Source organism: Rhineura floridana, chromosome 21 (assembly GCF_030035675.1).
Source record: "Rhineura floridana isolate rRhiFlo1 chromosome 21, rRhiFlo1.hap2, whole genome shotgun sequence".
Lineage (NCBI taxonomy): Eukaryota > Metazoa > Chordata > Lepidosauria > Squamata > Rhineuridae > Rhineura > Rhineura floridana.
In genome coordinates this window covers 1,822,818-1,842,070 of record NC_084500.1, presented here as the reverse complement: position 1 = coordinate 1,842,070, position 19,253 = coordinate 1,822,818, and the positions used below count along the sequence as shown (strand labels likewise).

Here is a 19,253-nt window from a genome sequence, read left to right as displayed (position 1 = left end):
CTCCTACGAGAGGAAAGATGGGATGAGATCATTATTCTCATGCAGGGGTTCTTAACCTGGGGTCCATGGACTGCCTAGAGGGTCCACAGGTGGGCTTCAGGGGGTCCATGAACCTGGTGCAAAAAAAAGAAAATCAATTTCCAATGCAATAGGATTAATTGTATTTCCTTGTTTATGGGAGTCCATGACTGTCATCAGATTCTCCAAGGGGTCCCTAACTCCAAACAAGGTTAAGAATCTAGATAGATAGATTTATAATCTGATCTAGATAGATGTATAAACATGCATCATCATACTGTTTGCACACCCATAACTCTCTAAGTCAGGGGTTCGGTTCCCAAACTGTGACCCCTTACGAGGACCACAAGCTTCATTCAGGTGGTCCGACATGAAACACTCATAATGATTTTTAACTGCAAGTTTATTGTTCGTTCTATTTATTTATTGTTCTGGTTGCATGATCATTTGAATTCCACGGGACGCAGACGGCAATGCAAAAAATGCCACACAACGCAGCAGAGAAGCCGTCTAAACGCAGCTCGGAACCCATACAGCGTCTAGCACGGCGCACGACAATTGCTACAACAGGCAAAGGGGGGGGATCATTACGTGGACCGCCAAGACCTTCAGCAATTTTCAGGTGGTCCCTGGGGAAGCAAAAAATGTTTAGGAACCACTTCCTAAAATCTGAAGGAAAAGCGAGAACTACGACAACTCTGCAAGTTGCTGGATAAAGTTTGCGCGCTTCAAGCCACCGAGGAATACAGATGTGAGTGCAGAATTTGGGGGCGGGGGGGGGGGAAATCAAGAAGGGGAGGTGGGCGTGGCCAGTCGCTCAAGCTGGCGGCAAGCCCTGCCCCCTGGAGGCGTGGCCTGCTGGAGGCGAGCTCTTGAAAATGTGAGTCCCGGACAGCCGGAGCATCGTAGACCAGCTAGCTGGTGCTTGCGAGGTGCAACAGATGAGCCAGGGGGAGAGGCTGGGCTGCTCCGTGGGCCCCTTGCACCCGCTGCAGGCGTCTCTCTAGGTTGCTGGAGACTGCTTTGCAAATCTCTCTATCTATATCCCCCCCACACAAAAAAATCTCTGGCTCTCTTGCAGATTTTGCAAGGGTTTCTTTCTTTCTGGACCAGAGAGGAGGAGGAGGGAACGTCGCCAGGCATGGCATCTGAGGTGAGCTGCGAGGTTTGAGAAGTCCCACCCACCCCTTCTATTCCTGCTCTTGCAAACCCCCCCCCCCGAGATGTCCAGGTCCATATTTCTCATCAGAAAATCAGGCTGAGTAAAAATGTTTAGTTGTGTCATTTTGCCCCCTTTTTTAAGGTTTGATGGCCTTGACAGCGTGTTCGGTGCTCTAGTTTAGGGGTGGGGAGAGATCCGATTCAGTTCACTGGCCAAGGCGAATCTATAAACTCAGCACTTTCCGAAAGGATGATGTGAACTGCAACACAGTTGTCCTTCGAAATGCACCGTTCTTTGCATTTTTGGAAGGCAGTTCTCCAACCAAACAATGTTTACAAGGATGCGTGTATTAGGGGAAAGTGTGCATTAAAATGCACATATTAGGGGAAATTACATGCAAAATGCATTATGCTAAAGAACATTGCCTGCAAAAAACCAATGTGCTTATAAGGAGAAATTTGCACTAACATGCTGATGAACTTTTATGTGGATTATATGTTAAAGCAAATTACTGCAGAAATGTCAAGGTTGAAAAAATGAGAGATGGAGACAACTTGAATCTGACAGGTTTCTGGGTTTTGATGAGGTCTTATTGGGAAATAGAATTAACTCCCAAGAGAGCTGGGAAAGGGTTTTAGGTGCTAAGAGCTAGTGCCTGAGTTTGCCTCTTTCCTGTGGCAGAACTGGAAAAGCAAAGGTCAGGGGGGGGCGGTATAAGGGGTGTGCAGGGGAAATTAAAGCCATGGAGAGTTTTAAAGCCAAGATGCAGAAGGGGATGGAAAGCCAGTGCAGGGTTTGAGGAGGGGCGTTGTGCGATTTGGGGAGCAAGAAGTGAATGAATGAGGCAGAGCCGAATTCTGGAGGAGAATGTGAGGAGTGGGGGGGGGTCAGTGGGAAGCTAGAGAGAGAGGGAGGATGGCTTAGAAGGGGGTAGGCTTGGGGGCAGAGCACCAGCTTTGCATCCAGAAGGTCCCCCAGTAAAGACAGGTGGCTCCGATGTCAGTGGGGCAGCGGAATCCACTCTGCGTTTTAGTCCAAACTTTCAAGGAGCTGTCCATGGTGCTTGAACCTATTTTGGGGCTATGTTTCCAGCACCTTAGACAGCTCACTGATTCATAGGGTCGCCATAAGTCATAGTCGACTTGGAGGCACATAACAACAACAGGCAGCTCCTTGGAAGTTTGGACTAAAACCCGGGGCGGATCCCACTGCCCCGCTGCCAGCCACCACCAGTGAGAGGAGACAGGACTGGTGTGAATGGGCCAAGAGCCCGTTTCCACATATGCCGGCTTCCTAAGGCTGTCGTCGTCAAAGTAGGAGAGGAAACTCAGTTCGCTCTTCTGGCCTCCAAGAATGCTTGAGCCGGCATCGAGGTTCTGCACTTGTTATCCTGCCATCTCTTCCCACCAGTGCCAAGCAATGACGTAAGCAAAATGAAGCCAACTGTCCACTGAATTACAGCTGGGCAACTGCAGCCCAGGGGCCGTGGGGGGCCCTCAGCCTCATTTTACGTGGCCCCTGATGCCTCCTGAAGCTGTCCAATTCTTCCATCAACCCCCAGCATCTCCTGGTAGGGCTGGGAAGCCCTTGTAGATGATATTGAGCTGCTTGGACCAGCAGGTCTGACTCATTATAAGGCAGCATCCTGTTTCAAGCCTTTCCTCAGAACCACGAGGACTAGAATCCTACTTTACTTTTTAGGGGAGGAGCCCTAGTTCAGTGGTAGAGCATCATATCTGTATTTTGAAAGTAAATCCTCCCTTAACTAGACTTGTCAAAATCTGTCTGAAACAGCCTCTCCTCCACTCCCCACACACACACACATACTCCATGCAAAGAGCATTTGCAAGTGAAGCATCTCAGGGTACAAATGCATTCTTGGCATTGCGCAGGAGAAAGAAGACTTTTTTAAAAAGTGCTGATTGCAGGATTTATCGTGGCAAGGCCCTGTGAACGGATATCTTCTGGCCGGTTGACCTTTGGGCTGGCTCTTGAAAAGCTGGAGTGTCACATGCTGTCTTATTTGCTTTGAGGTAACAGGGCAGTTGCAGCAACAGAATCATACGTTGACAGAAGCAGTTTTGGAATCCTTGGTGTTCTGCTGAGCGTGCTGTCAAAGGTCACTATGTTGGTGTCACCTATGGAAGAAAAATTCAGGGAAGGGAACGTGTCTGAGCACCAGTGACAGACCTATGACTTGGCTCAGCAATACTGCTGGTGAGAAGGATTTTGGAATTGTTGTTGATCACAAGCTGAATACGAATCCACAGTGTGATGTAGCTGCAAAATAGGCAAATGCTATTATAGGCTGCAGTAACAGAAGTTTAGTTTCCAAATCATGTGAAGTACTGGTTCCTCTCTATTTGGCACTGGTTAGGCCTCATCTTGAGTATTGCATCCAGTTCTGAACACCACACTTTAAGAAGGATGCAGACAAACTGGAACGGATTCAGAGAAGGGCAATGAGGATGATCAGGGGACTGGACACAAAGCCCTGTGAGGAGAGACTGAAAGAACTGGGAATGTTTAGCCTTGGGAAGACTGAAGGGAGATAGGATAGCACTCTTAAGAGGCATTTCCCTGCCTGTGTTTCCTTCTGGGGGCTGCCATCTTGGATTCCACTTCCAGTGGATGGTAGTCGCAGAAATATGGGTCGGAGGCAGGTATTTGCATCCTTGCTTACCTGCACAAGGCATTCTCCTTCCTTCGCCAGGGCAATAAACTTTATGAAGGAAGGCTGGTGGGACGCACTGACCCCATCCTGGAGAAGCTGAACTCTTCGATAGCAGTGGACCAGTGCTTGTCGGAAGTTGACGTCCGTGCAAGCATCGCTTATGCCAAGGCTCTGGAGAAGGCTGGGATTCTATCCAGAGCCGAACTGGACAAGATGATCAGTGGGCTCGAGAAGGTATTGATCGAGAACTTGAAGCAACCTACAGGATTCAGGAAGGGTGCTTGAGGAGGGAGGGAAGGGGAACTGTGGGGAATTGGTGCCTCGGTTTGTTTGTGAAAACACAGTCTATGATTGCTTGCTAGAAGGAAGCGCCAACTTGAATTATATCTCCTCTGATCAAATCCAGATGTTTAGAATGTTTCCTTTTATGGCAGCACAACAGAACCCCAAATGGCAGCACAAATAGACAAGTTCAGGTTCCATCAGCGCTGTGCAAGGTTCAGGCTTTCAGAGGAGGGGGAAAAATCCAGAAGCTGCAATCGTCTATACTCTTGACATGGGCGTAAGTCCCATTGAACTTGGTTGGACCTACTTCTGAGCAGGCATGCCTATGATTGCACTGTGAGACTGCCAGGCCTGTTCAGGAGAAGGGTACATGCAAACTTTAACCTATGTTCAAAGCTTAAATGGACTGTTTGTCCCACTATTTCCAGTTAGCTGGGAAAGGTTGCTGAATTTAGAAAGGTCTATAAGGGTAGTAAAACTTCAGTTGATTCGGAAAGGTGTCTGTCCATTACTCCATGTTCACATTGCTAACTATCTCCAGGATTGATGGTGTAACTCATCCCCGCTACGCTGACACCAATAAGTGCATGGCTGTTCTTCCCACATCTCTCCCAGCAAGATCAGGACTCCGAAATGGTTCCTGGACTTTGCTATTAAACACATGGATGACTCTCTAACTCATCCCCCACTAGGCAGCAGAGATGGTCCAGTTAATTGCTAACCAGCCTTCTTCTTCTGCATTTGCAGATTTCTGAAGAGATTTCCAAGGGCACTCTGGTGATCGCCAAAACAGATGAGGATATCCATACTACCATTGAGCGCAGGCTCAAGGTCTGGTGCATCTCTTCAATGGGAACATTTAATCTGGTGCCTGTTTGGTAATCCTTTGAACCCTCCCTCTCAAAACAGACAACCTTCTTACAACTCGCCCCCCCCTCCAAAATCCCAAATAACATCAAATTATAAAAATTAAAAAAATTGGAATGGGCAGGAGTCCTGGGGGATGTCAAGGGGCTGTCTGAGTATACCATGGCGCCCACCAGCTTATTGTGGACCCCGGCTTTTGAGAAAGAAACCATGGCTTGCTTACTCGTCTGTGAGACAATCATGGTTAGTTCAGCAAACCATTGATAAAAACAAACCATGGCTCAGCATGATGTGCAAACTCAGCCAATGAATATAAGAAACCCGCAGTTCTCCCACTGACAAATGTTCAGGGTTACAATGATCCATCCCAGGAAATCTAAGCAGCCAGCCACACAACTGTTTTCAGGATCTGCTTTCCCCATAGCACTGGATTGACACTAACGAAACACCCACATCCTTCTCCCTCCCTTCTTTTCCCCAGGAGCTGATTGGTGATGTGGCTGGAAAACTTCACACCGGAAGAAGCAGAAATGACCAAGTAGGAAAACCATGGATGTTTTTTTAAAAAATAGTTTTAGCTATCCTATCTCTATTTAGTTTTTTTTTCCCCTTTCTCTTCCATACTTCTTGTGCAAATGCAGCCATAGATTGTATGGGGCAGGGGACATCCTGGAAAAAAACCTTATATATGTTGATTTTTAAAAATCAAGTTTCTAGTCCTTAAAGCTTTCAAGATAAATGGCACCTCCCAAAATCTCAACGGAACTTTCACGGAGCTAAGGTGCTGAATATGTTTTGGGAATAGGTTTAAGTACCTTGGACAGCTCCTTGAAAACTCAGTAGGTTTCAGCACTTTGGACAGTTCAGACTAAAACCCAGAGCAGATTCCGCTGCGCCACTGACATGGAGCCGCCACTGTCTCACAGTGCAATTCTATGCATGTTTACTTGGAAATAAGCCCCACTGGGTTGAATGGGGCTTACTCCCAGTTAAGCGAGAATAGGATTGCCACTTCCTGGCTCTTATCAGGAGACCCACAGCAGAAATATCTGTTTAGGCAGACAAGTTTCCGTGACATGAGGCAACTCGACTCACTACCTGCCATTTATTAATTAATACTAATCAGGGCTTTTTCTGTGACGGAAATGACAGGTACAGAGTACCGGCACCACGTTTTGCTGCCTGTGGCAGCCATTTTGTGCTGACATGCATGGCATTTTCATCAAGACAAGAGTCCTGGCACCTCCTCTTTTTTTTTAACTGAAAAAGCACTGATAATAATTAACAAAGAATCATAATATCATAACTATCAATGATACATTTTTATATAAGTGATTTTTAGGGGCCCACTGCCCCCCAGTTCAGAGTCTCAGTAGAGTTGATGAAGCTCATTTAACATCGACACGAAACGGAGCCTGCCATGTCATGGGCCCAGTTCTCTGGGATGCTCTGCCAACAGAGATTCGGCAGGCGCCTTCTGTCTTAACTTTTAAGCGCCTGCTGAAAACCTTTATGTTCCGCCACGGTGATGCAGGCAATTAAGAAGATGCTCTTTTTGCAACAGTTGACCTTTGTCTTTACTGCATTATTAATGTTTTTTTCCTATAGTGTTTTTTAATGTGTTGTAAACTGCTTTGATGTTTTTAACGAAACAGCAGTGTACAAATATAAAATAAATAGAGTGATGGTGCTAGTTTTGAAGGCACAAACAACCAGTGGAGTGTCTTCCAAGCTGATTTCTCTTGCCCCATTGTTGTTAATTTACACAGCAGCCTCGGGCACCCTGGTGCTTTCCAGATATTTTGGAGTGTGTCCCTGATCAGCCCTACCCACAACGGCAAGGCTGCGCTCTGAAAATGCACCTCCTTGAGACTGTTTTGCAAGACCAGGATAATGGATGCCCCACAACAACATGCATAGGCAGCGCAATATCAACTCCAAAATGGTTGTCTCCAGCCTTGGATCCCACCAGTGCCATCTCCAAGGGTTTTTTTGGGGGGAGGGGAGGCTTTGACATGCCCCTCCCTGAAGGAGTCTACACCCTTGCTCCCATGTTGCTATCAGCTGCCACGGCCCTTCTGCACATTGTTGCTCCCAGGCGAAGGTAACAACAAACAGAAGCAAATACAACGCTTCCTTACCACCGCTCCTGTTTGCTTGCCTGTCCGCTTTGGGCCAGCGCAAGAGGGAGGTGAGCAAGCCGGTTGCGACAGTGAAGGCGCCGAGGGAGCTCTTTGATTCAGAGGGACCCCGGCTCAGGCACGGCCCCCTCGGCAACTGCCCGACCCTGCCAGCTTGTGTGCCGTTGGGACCGTATCCCTGAGCTGCTTGACTCGAGTGCCAAAAATGACCTCCTTTAGTGAAAATGGCTGTGTCAGTGTCAGCAGGGTTTTGGCCTCCAGCTTTGAGGTGCTGTGTGACTTTTCTTCCAGGTTGTGACTGACTTGAGGATGTTGATGAGGAACTCCATCACGATGCTGTCCAGCCACCTGCAGCAGCTCATCTGGACCCTGGTGGAGCGCGCTTCTGCGTAAGCGTGGCTTTCTCTTTTTGGCTACTGGCTTGCATAAGAACCTGAGGAGCCTGCTGAATCAGACTGGTAGCCCATCTATTCCAGCATCCTCACAGCGGCCAACCAGACCCCCGTGGGAAGCCCACAAGCAGCACCTAAGCCCAACAGCACTCTTCCCTCCTGTGGTTTCCAGCAACTGGTATTCTGAAGCATACTCAGAGCTTGGACTTTCTTGAACTACAACTCCCATCAGCCCAATCCAGTGGCCATGCTGGCTGGGGCTGATGGGAGTTGTAGTTTTAAAAAGTAACTTTTCCAAGCTCTGAGCATACCGACTGCAAGTGTGGAGGCACAGCACAGCCACCATGGCTAGTAGCTATTTGACAGCCTTATCCTCCATGAATTTGTTTGTTTATAAAAATATTTGTATACTGCTATTTCGTTAAAAACATCAAAGCGGTTTACAACACGTTAAAAACAACAACAAATGGCTGACGCATTTTGCACCGGCTGGAGCTTCTGAACCAAGACCAAGGGCAGCCCCACATAGAGCTCATTGCAGTAATCCAGCCTGGAGGTTACCAACACATGGACTACAGAGGTCTTTTAATCTTTAATCTTTTAAAGCCATCCAAGTTGACAGTCATCATTACCTCTTGTGGGAGGGAATCCCATAGTTTAACTATGTGCTGCAGGAAGGAGTATTTTCTTTTGTCTGTTCTGAATCTTCCCACTTTCAACTTCACTGGATGTCCACACGTTCTAGGCTTACTGTCTCTCGGTGATATGCGACACCTTTTATTGTACCAGTGCATGTCTGGGGCCACTTTTAAGTGCTGGTGGTTTTTTTTTGAAGCTGTAAGCCAGGAGTAGAGCATCTTTTTTTCCAGCCTGAGGGCACATTCACTTGTGGGCAACCTTCAGGGGGCTGCATGTTAGTGGGGGGGGGCAGAGGCTCAAAGTGGGTGGAGTAATTGGGTGACTCTTTGATCATTGCACAGTAGGATCCATTCCGTCATCCAGGCAAGCATAAGTTCAAGAATGCCTGTCAATTAAATGTGAATGTGTAACTCATCAGCCCTCTTTCTTCTACTGCAGAGAGATTGAGGTGATCCTTCCCGGTTACACCCACCTGCAAAGGGCTCAGCCAATCAGATGGAGCCATCTCTTGCTCAGGTAACGAAAGCCATTCCACCACCACCAAAAGCTGAAATCCTTCTGCGACAGCTGGGAATCTGGGAGGGAAAGGTAGTCTCTGAGCACATGCAGAGTGCTAAGCACGGATGGGATCTGCTCTTTGGTGCCTGTTTGACTGCATGCCATCAAATTGGCAGGCGGTTCCATTTCAGGTTAGTTATTTTTCTGCTGTCCTTTGCTTTTATCATTCCAATTTTTGCCCCTCCCCAAAAATAATGATGTTGTTAATGTTTTCCTTTTGGAAAGGAAAATGACTTTACTTCTGCCAAATGCCCACTCACCCAACCCTCCTCCTCCCCAATTGTATTGGATCCTTCCCCACCCACAAGAAAGTGACAGATTCCTTTAAGGCAAAGCAAGCACACAGGCTGCTCAATTTCACATTAGCAAAGCAAAGGCATAGTATTGTCAGTGTAAAGTTAGCAAAGCATTAACACACTGGTTGGTCAGTTTCCTCTTAGGAAGTACACAGGCTGAGAAAAGGAAAGAAGCAGGTCTGTCAGTTTCAAGTTAGCAAAGCAAAGAAGCAGGCTGGTCAGTTTCATATTAGGAAAGCAAAATTTGATTTTTTTTAAAAAAATCCAGTGTAGGGGAAAATCTAGGGAAGCTTGTAGCATTCAGGATTGGTCTGCAAAGATAGCAAACCCATGGACCATCAAGAAGTTTGATGCCAAGTTCAGTTTTAGTATCCTGTCCATCCCTACTGACAAGTAACCAAAATCTCCTTACTGTGATCCAAGAGGTCCCAGATCCAGGAAGTATCACCTGTCTCTTTTTAGAGGTGTGGGCTGTCTTCCTCATATCTCTCTCTCTCTCGACTACCAACAGCCACGCCGTTGCTTTGACCAGGGATTCTGAGCGTCTCATTGAGATTAAGAAGAGGATCAATGTCTTGCCTTTGGGAAGGTAAAATTGCACTATTTTCTGAGGTTAGTTACCCAGGCCAGCTGAGACCAAACCAGTGGTTCATTTTCACCTGAATACTTAGTGGTGAATCTTCTCATTCTGCTATGGGTGTTAATAAGCGGCATGGAATGTATTGGAGCAGTATAAACGGGATCCCAAAGGCTACCTGCAAATTGTTAATATGCATAGGGTTTGTGGAAGACTGTTGCCTTTCTGTTTCCCTTTTTTCTTTGCATATTTTATATCAGAAATAAAGTTCTAAAAAGAAAAAGAAAAAAGACAAGGGAAACAATACTCTACAGAGGGCCAAGTAACGGCTGCCACTGCTATGATTATTATGATGATTGGAATAAGGTCTCTCCTTAAAAAGCTTGCTGAAGACTTTCCTCTTTCGACAAGCCTTTTATGTAGAGACCTCATCCCAGTCTGTGCTGAATTATTTTCACGATGTTTTTAAAGATTTTTAAAAGATGTTTTGTTTTTGAAGACGTTTTTAGTGTTTTATTGCTTGTTTGCCCCTGGGCTCCTTCTGAGAGGAAGGGCAGGATATCAGACAATACCTGAAAGACCGTTTTACCCCTTATATGCCCAGTCGATCACTGAGCTCTGCAAGTGAGGGCCTCCTGCAGATACCATCTTATCAAGAGGTTCGTTCTGCACAACATAGGAGGTGGACCTTTAGTGTAGTGGCACCTACCCTTTGGAATACCCTCCTTTTAAATATTTGACAGGGGTTATCTTTTCAGCACCTGCTGAAGACCTTCCTCTTTCAACAAACCTGTTAAGTAGAGACCTTATCCTAGTCTGTATCTGTGTTGGAATAGTTTTTAAGATGTTTTTGAAGTTTTTTTAAAAAAAGATGTTTTTAAGATGTCTTAATATGCCTTTAAAGGTATTTTGTTTTAAAGTCTTTTGCTTTTAAGATATTTGAGAGTGCTTTCAGTGTTTTTGTTTGCTGCCCTGGGCTCCTTCTGGGAGGAAGGGCATTAACTTAATAAATAAAATAAAGTAAATACAGTAAATAAATAATATGTAGATAATAGCAACACAGTGAGGAGAATTTAAGGCTGCTGGCACAAGTACCCAGGGCCAGCCTAAGTGGCTTAGGCCTTTAGCTAATGGTATGACCAGGTCACCATCAGTGAGGCCGTCTTGACCGGTGGATTCTGAAGGATGCTGGGGCGACCCCACCCCACATGCAACCTCTGTGCAGTGTTGCAAACGGTCCTAGGTGAGCAATATGTGCCGTCCTGGCTCAGCGACTTCACTGCTTTCTGTTATGCCTCTGGGGTAGGCAGGAGGTAATGAGAGGTTCCTATTCTGTGGGGGGAACCTTCTAATTCTTCTCTCTCTGTTTCAGTGGGGCTCTTGCTGGCAACCCATTTGGCCTGGATCGTGAGCTTATTTGTAAAGGTGAGTTGTATAGTTCTGCTTTTTAAAAGCAAGCAAGCAAGCAAAAACCAAAATCCCTCCATAAGGTGAGGGAGTTTATTTACAGATTGCCAAAGAAAGAAGGTCTACATTTAAGCTGAACCAATTTGAGGCTCGCGCACAAACTGCAACAGATCTTGATTCTCTACAGCAGTCGTTATCAAACCATGTTTTTAATTATGTATTTTAAACTATTGTAACGCGCCCTGGGACCTCAGGGTGAAGGGCAGGTAATAAATTAAAATAATCATGGCAATAATGTTCTGGCAGGTCCTTGGGATGTTGTTATTATGATGGAAGTAGTGCCACTCATGCGAACAGCATTCCTTGACGTATCTTTCTTTGTCCGTATTTTTGTTTTTCAAATTATAGAACTCGATTTTGCTTCCATCAGCATCAACAGCATTGATGCGGTGAGCGACCGGGACTTTGTGGGTAAGTGTGCTGTCTCTGTGTGTTGTTTTGTTCTTCCTTGGGGCAGAGTGGAGTTTGGGGATTGTAGGCGGCTGCAGCAGAAGCTGAAGGGCTACAAGCCTGGAGGGTTTGCAGCGTGACCGTCCTAGTTCATAGGGCAGCCTGAGCAACTTGAGTTTTGTTTCCAGTTTGAGAGCACCACTGAGATTTCTTCCCGCTTTCCCTCCAGTGGAGTTCCTGTCCACTTCTTCCTTGATCATGATCCACCTGAGCAAATTAGCCGAAGACCTAATCCTCTTTTCCACAAAGGAGTTTGGATTCATCACTCTCTCAGATGCCTTCTGGTAACTCTACAGAATTTCTTAACCCCTCCGGGGATTCCTCTCGCCATCTCTCGCCCAAACATTCAGTGACTTTTAAAATATGTTATTTGGGGATCCCAGATTTCCTTGGACATATATCAGTGGTTTCTCAGTGAGGTGGTCAGCAGTGGCTGACAAGATCCCCTAGAAAACAGCTTCCTCCCCCGTTACAATGATTTTTCACTGCAACACATAGATACAAAGATGCCTTGGATGTGTTCAGGGCATGCTCCTAGTCCACATGGCACACTTTCATGAACCCAGTAGACCTGGCTTGTGGCAGACCACAGGTATTGTTGATAGGTACTTAAAGGCACAAATCAGCCTAAAATTAGCATATGCTGATTTAAATGTATAGATGCAAAATGTCATAAAAGGGAAGCCAACTTAATTCCCCATCCAAATCGTCCCAGATACATCCTTCAATTAATTTGCACCCTAAATCAGTCCCCCTTCCATTCATTTACTCCTAATTTAATGTCCCAACGGATCTGGTTCCTTATATATTATACTGTATATTAACCCCCGTCATCTCACAACAATGGAAACTTTTGAAGTTTCCCCTAAATTAATATACTATGGGGTAGCCCAACTCACCACCACCACCCCCAATTCAATGGTTCCAAGCTTTCCCCCCCATGGACCACTTGGAAGTTGATCAGGGTCCTGACGGACCACCTAATGGTTTTTCTGCCTGTTGCAGAAATTCTAATGAGCTGTGTGAGACGATGCATGATTTTTTAAATTGTATTTTCATTGCTCCTTCTATTTCTTATATTGTATGCCACAGAATTCAAATTGCAATTCAGTAGAATATGACATAAGGGAGGGGGGAAGGAGCAATAAATATATGGTGAAAAAAATGAATATTTAATGTGGACATGTTGTGGACTACCCGAATGAAGCTTGTGGCCCACAGGCAACAGTTTGGGAACCCCTGCTTTAGAATCCTAGAATCGTAGAGTTGGAAAGGGCCCATCAGGCCATCGAGTCCAACCCACTGATCAACGCAGGAATGCAACGTAAAGCATCCCTGACAGGTGGCTGTCCAGCTGCCTCTTGAAGGCCTCCAGTGTTGGGGAGCCCACCACCTCCCTAGGTCATTGGTTCCATTATTGTTCCGCTCTGACAGGAAGTTTTTCTTGATGTTCAGCTGAAATCTGGCTCCCTGTAACTTGTCCTGCACTCTGGGATGATTAAGAAGAGATCCTGGCCCTCCTCTCTGTGACACCCTTTCAAGTCCTTGAATAGTGCTATCCTATCTCCCCCCAGACCTCTGTTCCCAAGGCTAAACATGCCCTAATTCATTCCCCACTCAACAACGCTCTGGGCCCTATCCCACAATCCGCTGCACTTTCAGACAAGGCAATATGGAAATGACTTGTCGCCTCCCGTGGACAGGCTGAAAAGCATCGCCGCGGTCTTTGGTGGACCTAATGTGAATTAGATCTTGCCTAAGTGCAGCATGTTTTCTTTTCTTCTGAAAGCACCGGGAGCAGCCTGATGCCTCAGAAGAAGAATCCGGACAGCCTCGAATTGATCCGCAGCAAGGCCGGCCGTGTAATTGGCCGGGTGAGTGCCCAGTCTTTGTTAATGTTGACTCGGGGCCAGGTGCTAATCAAAGAGCGGCCTCAGAAAGGAGGTTGGCCAATGAGAAGCATTGCAACAGCCACCTATCCTTCAACCTAGAAGGATTTTGTGGAATAAAATTCAAGGAGAGGGCCGAGGTTCTCAGAAACAAGAAATTTAATAGAGGCCTTTTTGGGAATTGACTGGAAACGAGGAGTAAAGTAGGGGTGTTCATGCAGCCACAGAGTTCCTGTAAGATTCCCTGGCATGCATAACACTCCCTCCCTCCAGATACATAAAAGGAATAAAATGGTCTGCACTGGAATGACTTCTTAATATGTTCTTAAACCTTCTTTTTAAAATGTTTTTAATCTTAGATGTTTTGAAAGCTTTTTTTAAGCAACATTTTTGAAGATGTTTTGTTTTAATGTGTTCTAAAGTTTGTTTTTATGATGTTTTAATGTTTTTGGTGCTTTTGTTTGCCACCCTGGGCTCCTGCTGGGAGGAAGGGTGGGATATAAATCAAATAATAAAAATACAGGTGATCCTTGAAGTCCTTTTAAAAAAAACTCAAGCAGATTTATTGTTCCACACCTGCCTGCGGGTTTGCAACACACACTTTTTCAGCGTCCTTAAATAACCTCTTCTTTTCCCCTTTACTGTGCAGACTGTTGGAATTCTGATGGTCCTGAAAGGACTCCCCAGTGCCTATAACAAAGACTTGCAGGTAAAATGATGGGGTGGAGGTGCTCTTGGCTTCACCTAGGCCCTAGTCAGGTGGCTGGCAGTTCTTCAGGTGGTTGTGGCTAGGGCTTGGCTAAAGGATAACGAGTGCAAAGGATCTGTGGAACTCCTTGCCACAAGATGAGGGCGGTGCTTGGGTCCGCTGTCTGGGATGTGGTTGATGTGGGGAAATTGCAGGGGACGGCCATCGCCTACAAGCCTTGATTGTGAGTTTCCCAGGGGCAACTGGCTTGCTGATCCTTCCCAGGACATGATGGACCATTTCATTGGATCCGGCGGGAGTATTCCTTGTGTAAAAAAGGTGTTTCTGTCTTTTCTGCAAACAGGAAGATAAGGAGGCCGTGACGGATGTGATTGACACCCTGAGTGCAGTGCTGCAGGTCACCACAGGTGTGATCTCCACTCTCCAGGTGAGAATGTTTAGGAAGGGTTGTCCTTACTGGTGGGGGAGTGCACATGTTTTTTGCGCTCTCTCTTTTTTTAAGATTGCTTCCAAGACTGTTGCTATTTTGTGGGTGGGATTCAGTCTCATACTGGCAAAATTTCAGGTTGAGCAATGAAAGTGGATTTGGCAGTCTTGCACATCAAACCTGCTTTAACAACAACGAAAACCCAGGAAAATGTGGGGAAACAGTTGCTTGACCTGGTATCCTACGACCTCCCTACAAACAAATTGAAATGAACGCTCAGTAAACCGGTTGCCTTGAAGAGATCTAAGCTCTTTATCCTTTTCTTCCAGGACAGATCAAGCCACTTTTGAAGCCCAAGAATGGTCTGTTCCATGAGGCTGGCAACATGTTCAGCTAACCAGTGGGGTTTTGTTTGTTAAAACAATCCTTGCTACCAAGCACTTTATTGATCCATTTTATTAGTTTAAATCCCACCAATCATGTATTTCTGCACCTGATCCTCAGGACCACCCCTCACGCATCTGACGAAGCCGACTGTAGGCCACAACATCTTATGCCATAATAAATCTTTAGGGTGTTCCCATATTCTTTTTATTTTGCCATCCTTCCACCAAATCCTCTGGGTGATCTTCAAACTTATTAAAAATACAGAATCCAAAAACTAAAACAGTAAAAACCAACGATAAGCAATCCAAACCAACACACACGCTCACGCAAAAGGCCCATATAAACACAACAACATAAAATCAATTTAAAACCAGTGTAAGGGGAAAAGAAATTGGTGCAAGAATTTTAAAAGCACCAAAAATATCTGCCTAATTCAAGTCTGGACCCTGACAGTGGTTCATGGGTTATTCCAGTTTTTATTTCTCTAAAGCTGATATATTCATTTTTACTCACTCACTGATGTCTTGTTAGGTAAAAACTACTCTTCTTGTCAAAGCCGCTGCAGTTCTTGGGGGTTGCTTTGTGTATTTGTTTTAATGAATTGCATATTTTTGTTATAAATGTGTTTTCTTATTGTGTGTTTTTATTTACTTATTATGCATATCTCTTACAACATATTTTAAGTCTCTTGGAGACCTTTTGTGTAACAAGCAACTCACAAGTTCAGTTTATTTATTTAATAAATGCATTTCCCGCCCTTCCTCCTAGAAGGAGCCCAAACAAAAACACTAAAAGCACTCTGAAACATCTTAAAAGCAACAGAAGCATATTAAAACAAAACATGCTAAAAACGTATTTAAAAAACAACTTAAAAAGCAATTCCGGAAAAGACGCATAGTGGGATAAGGTCTCCACTTAAAAGGCTTATTGAAAGAGGAAGGTCTTCAGTAGAAAAGATAACAGAGATGGCGCCTGTCTAATCTTCAAAGGGAGGGAATTTCAAAGGGTAGGTGCCACCACACTACAGGTCCGCTTCCTATTTTGTGTGGAAAGGACCTTCTGATGAGATGGTACCTGCAGGAGACCCTCACCTGAAGAGCATAGTGATCAACTGGATATATAAGGGGTAAGATGATCTTTCAGGTATCCTGGTCCCAAGCTGTATAGGGCTTTGTACACCAAAAGCAGCACCTTGAACTTGGCCCAGTAGCTAATAGGCAGCCAGTGCCATTTTTTCAGCAGTTACTGTTTTTGTTGATGATGATGATATTATAGATTTCTACTTATGAGTTCCCTAATTTCTTCTAGATGAATAAGGACACCATGGAGAAAGCATTGAGCCCCGATATGCTAGCTACGGATCTTGCCAACTATTTGGTCCGCAAAGGGGTGAGTATCTAAAGCAGGGCTAGCCAATCTGGTGTCCTCCAGATGCTGTTGGACAACAAGTCCCATCAGCCCCTAGCCAGTATGGCCGATGGGCAGGTATGATGGGAGTTATAGTGCATCAACGTCTGCAGGACACCAGGTTGGTGACTCCTGATCCAAAGATTTGGAAGGTGTGGGGAAGGTCTGATCCGCTTGTATTTATACTCGAGGGCTATGATCATGAAGGCACATGATCCAGCAACATTTCTGAAGGTGAGCCGATTTGGGTGGGAGGCTGTCTTGGCATTCCCATGCATGGCACCCAAAACTGTGGTCTTTGGTCTCCTCTCGGAGATACCCAGTGCGGATTGCACAGTAGATGTGGACACTTCTTTCCATTAATGGCCACTGCTACACAACACACACCCCGCATATGGGTTGCAGATTACACAACTTGTTGAATGTAGGCCAGGGTTTGCATGTCCCTTGTCTGTGCAATGTCCCACAGACCAAATGTTAACCCTTTTTTCCTTCTCCTCCCAACTTAGAAATGACAGCCTCAGGGTATCGAGGACCCTACACTGGATGAAGACTAAGATTTAGATTTACTTATTGATATAGCTTATGTGCCTCTTGAGATAAGCAAACTCCAAGCGGTTCACAAAAGGACCATTCAAAACCCAATAAGCATACACATCGTTTCATAAAATCCAAGGAAGTTAATTAAAACTTTAATGGAACACAATACAATATCCACAAAAAATGAAAAAGGAAACTGCAGCTGAGCATATCTCAAAATTCCCTCGGGGAAAGCCTGTCTGAACAATTTCTTTTTCAGTTGCCTCTTGAAACCCATCACAGTTCAATTTCCTGAGGGTAGGTTATTCCAGAGGATGGGAGCCACAGAAGTCTGCTAATCGTGGCAGAGTCGGAAGAGCCTCCTCTGAAGATGGTGTGGATCCATTGGATCTACAGAAGGGAAGGCTCCTGATTCTGTGCTTTTCTGATTACAGATGCCGTTCAGACAAGCCCACACGGCCGTTGGCAAGGCAGTCCACTTAGCTGAGAACAAAGGAGTGACTCTTAACCATCTATCTGTGGAGGACCTGAAGAGCATCACGTAAGTGTTGGCCTTGCAAATTCTTGGCTTTTAAACTCCTTTCCAGAAAGCTAAACACCAAGTTTCTAGCTCTTAGGGCTACAGACGGGATGCTGTGTCAACATCTGTGCAATGCTTAAAAAGCTATAGTAATCCTTCCAGGAGCCATCCAAGGTAGATCATGATCAATCCCTCACTGCAGAATTTGGGGGAGTTCTGCCTTTCCCTGGTGCCAAAAAGATGTCAAGGAAGGCACCAGGTGGACACTGGGGAGCGCATTCCATAGATGGGGAGCTACCACTGAGAAGGTCCTCTCCAGTGTCACTGCCCTGTGAGCCTCCCTCAGAGGGGGGACCTGTAGAAGGGCCTCTGCAGAAGATCCAAGGGGCTGGGTAGGTTGGTATCATACACAGTCTATGTGTGTGTTATGTGCCTTCAAGCTGATTTTGACTTATGGCGACCCTATGAACCAGTGACCTCCAAGAGCATCTGTCATGAACCACCCTGATCAGATCATGTAAGTTCAGGTCTGTGGCTTCCTTTATGGAATCAATCCATCTCTTGTTTGGCCTTCCTCTTTTTCTATTCCCTTCTGTTTTTCCCAGCATTATTGTCTTTTCTAGTGAACCATGCCTTCTCATGATGTGTCCAAAGTACGATAACCTCAGTTTCATCATTTTAGCTTCTAGTGACAGTTCTGGTTTAATTTGTTGTAACACCCAATTATTTGTCTGTTTTGCGGTCCATCGTACCTGCAAAGCTCTCTTCCAACACCACATATCAAATGTGTTGATTTTTCTCTTATTTGCTTGTTTCACTGTCCAACTTTCACATCCATACATAGAGATCGGGAGTACCATGGTCTGAATGATCCTGACTTTAGTGTTCAGTGATACATCTTTGCATTTGAGGACCTTTTCTAGTTCTCTCATAGCGGCCCTCCCCAGTCCTAGCCTTCTTCTGATTTCTTGACTATTGTCTCCATTTTGGTTACTGACTGTGCCGAGGTGTTGATAATCCTTGACAAGTTCAATGTCCTCGTTGTCAATTTTAAAGTTACGTAAATCTTCTGTTGTCATTACTTTAGTCTTCTTGACAGTCAGCAGTAGTCCTGCTTTTGTGCTTTCCTCTTTGACTTTCATCAGCATGTTTCAAATCATTACTGGTTTCTGCTAGTAGTATGGTATCATCTGCATATCTTAAATGATTGATATTTCTCCCTCTAATGTTCACACCCCTTTCATCTTGGTCCAATCCCACTTTCTGTATGATATGTTCTGCGTATAGATTAAACAAATAGGGTGATAAAATACACCCCTGTCTCACACCCTTTCTGATGGGGAACCAATTGGTTTCTCCATATTCTGTCCTGACAGTAGCCTTACAGTATAGGTTGCACATCAGGACAATCAGATGCTGTGGCACCCCTTTCGCACCCACCGGCCAACCTTTGACTGACATTTGCCCCCCCCCTGTCTTCCTGCCCCCTCCAGCCCCATGATGGGGAGCGATGTCTCCCAGGTGTTCAACCAGCAGAGCAGTGTGGAACAGTACAGCTGCCCTGGCGGGACGGGCAAGGGCAGCGTCCGTACACAGATCGAGCAACTGAAGGAACTCCTGAAGAAGCAGAGAGAATAAGCTTTTGCATTGGAACGGTCCCTTTGCTGTGGGTTTTGCTGATCACGTTTAATCCTGAGTTAATAAAACACAGTGATGGTTGAATACAGTGACAGTATGACTATTTCCTGTGGACGTGTTGTAACCTGGATGACCTAAACGAAGCTCACAGGCCACTGGTGGTCCATGGGCCACCGTTTGGGAACCTCTGGTGAAAGGCATCGTGGAAGA

The 19,253-nt window shown here is 45.6% G+C and overlaps 1 protein-coding gene across 2 annotated transcripts; it reads left to right on the top strand.

The window, feature by feature from the left end:
• The first annotated feature begins 750 nt into the window (after positions 1-750).
• Positions 751-19,127, top strand: ASL (argininosuccinate lyase). Of its 2 annotated transcripts, none has more exons than XM_061605090.1 (17): positions 751-769; positions 1,100-1,171; positions 3,894-4,088; positions 4,887-4,970; positions 5,488-5,544; positions 7,439-7,536; positions 8,617-8,694; positions 9,544-9,621; positions 10,982-11,034; positions 11,425-11,487; positions 11,696-11,810; positions 13,316-13,400; positions 14,065-14,124; positions 14,468-14,551; positions 16,247-16,327; positions 17,320-17,426; positions 18,899-19,127. In XM_061605090.1, the coding sequence occupies exons 2-17, from the start codon at positions 1,160-1,162 to the stop codon at positions 19,041-19,043; spliced, it is 1,395 nt and encodes a 464-aa protein (XP_061461074.1). In that variant the 5' UTR covers positions 751-769; positions 1,100-1,159; the 3' UTR covers positions 19,044-19,127. The 2 variants fall into 2 exon arrangements, with proteins under 2 accessions (XP_061461074.1, XP_061461073.1); XM_061605089.1 differs by lacking the exon at positions 751-769 and adding an exon at positions 907-950.
• Positions 19,128-19,253: the final 126 nt, after the last annotated feature.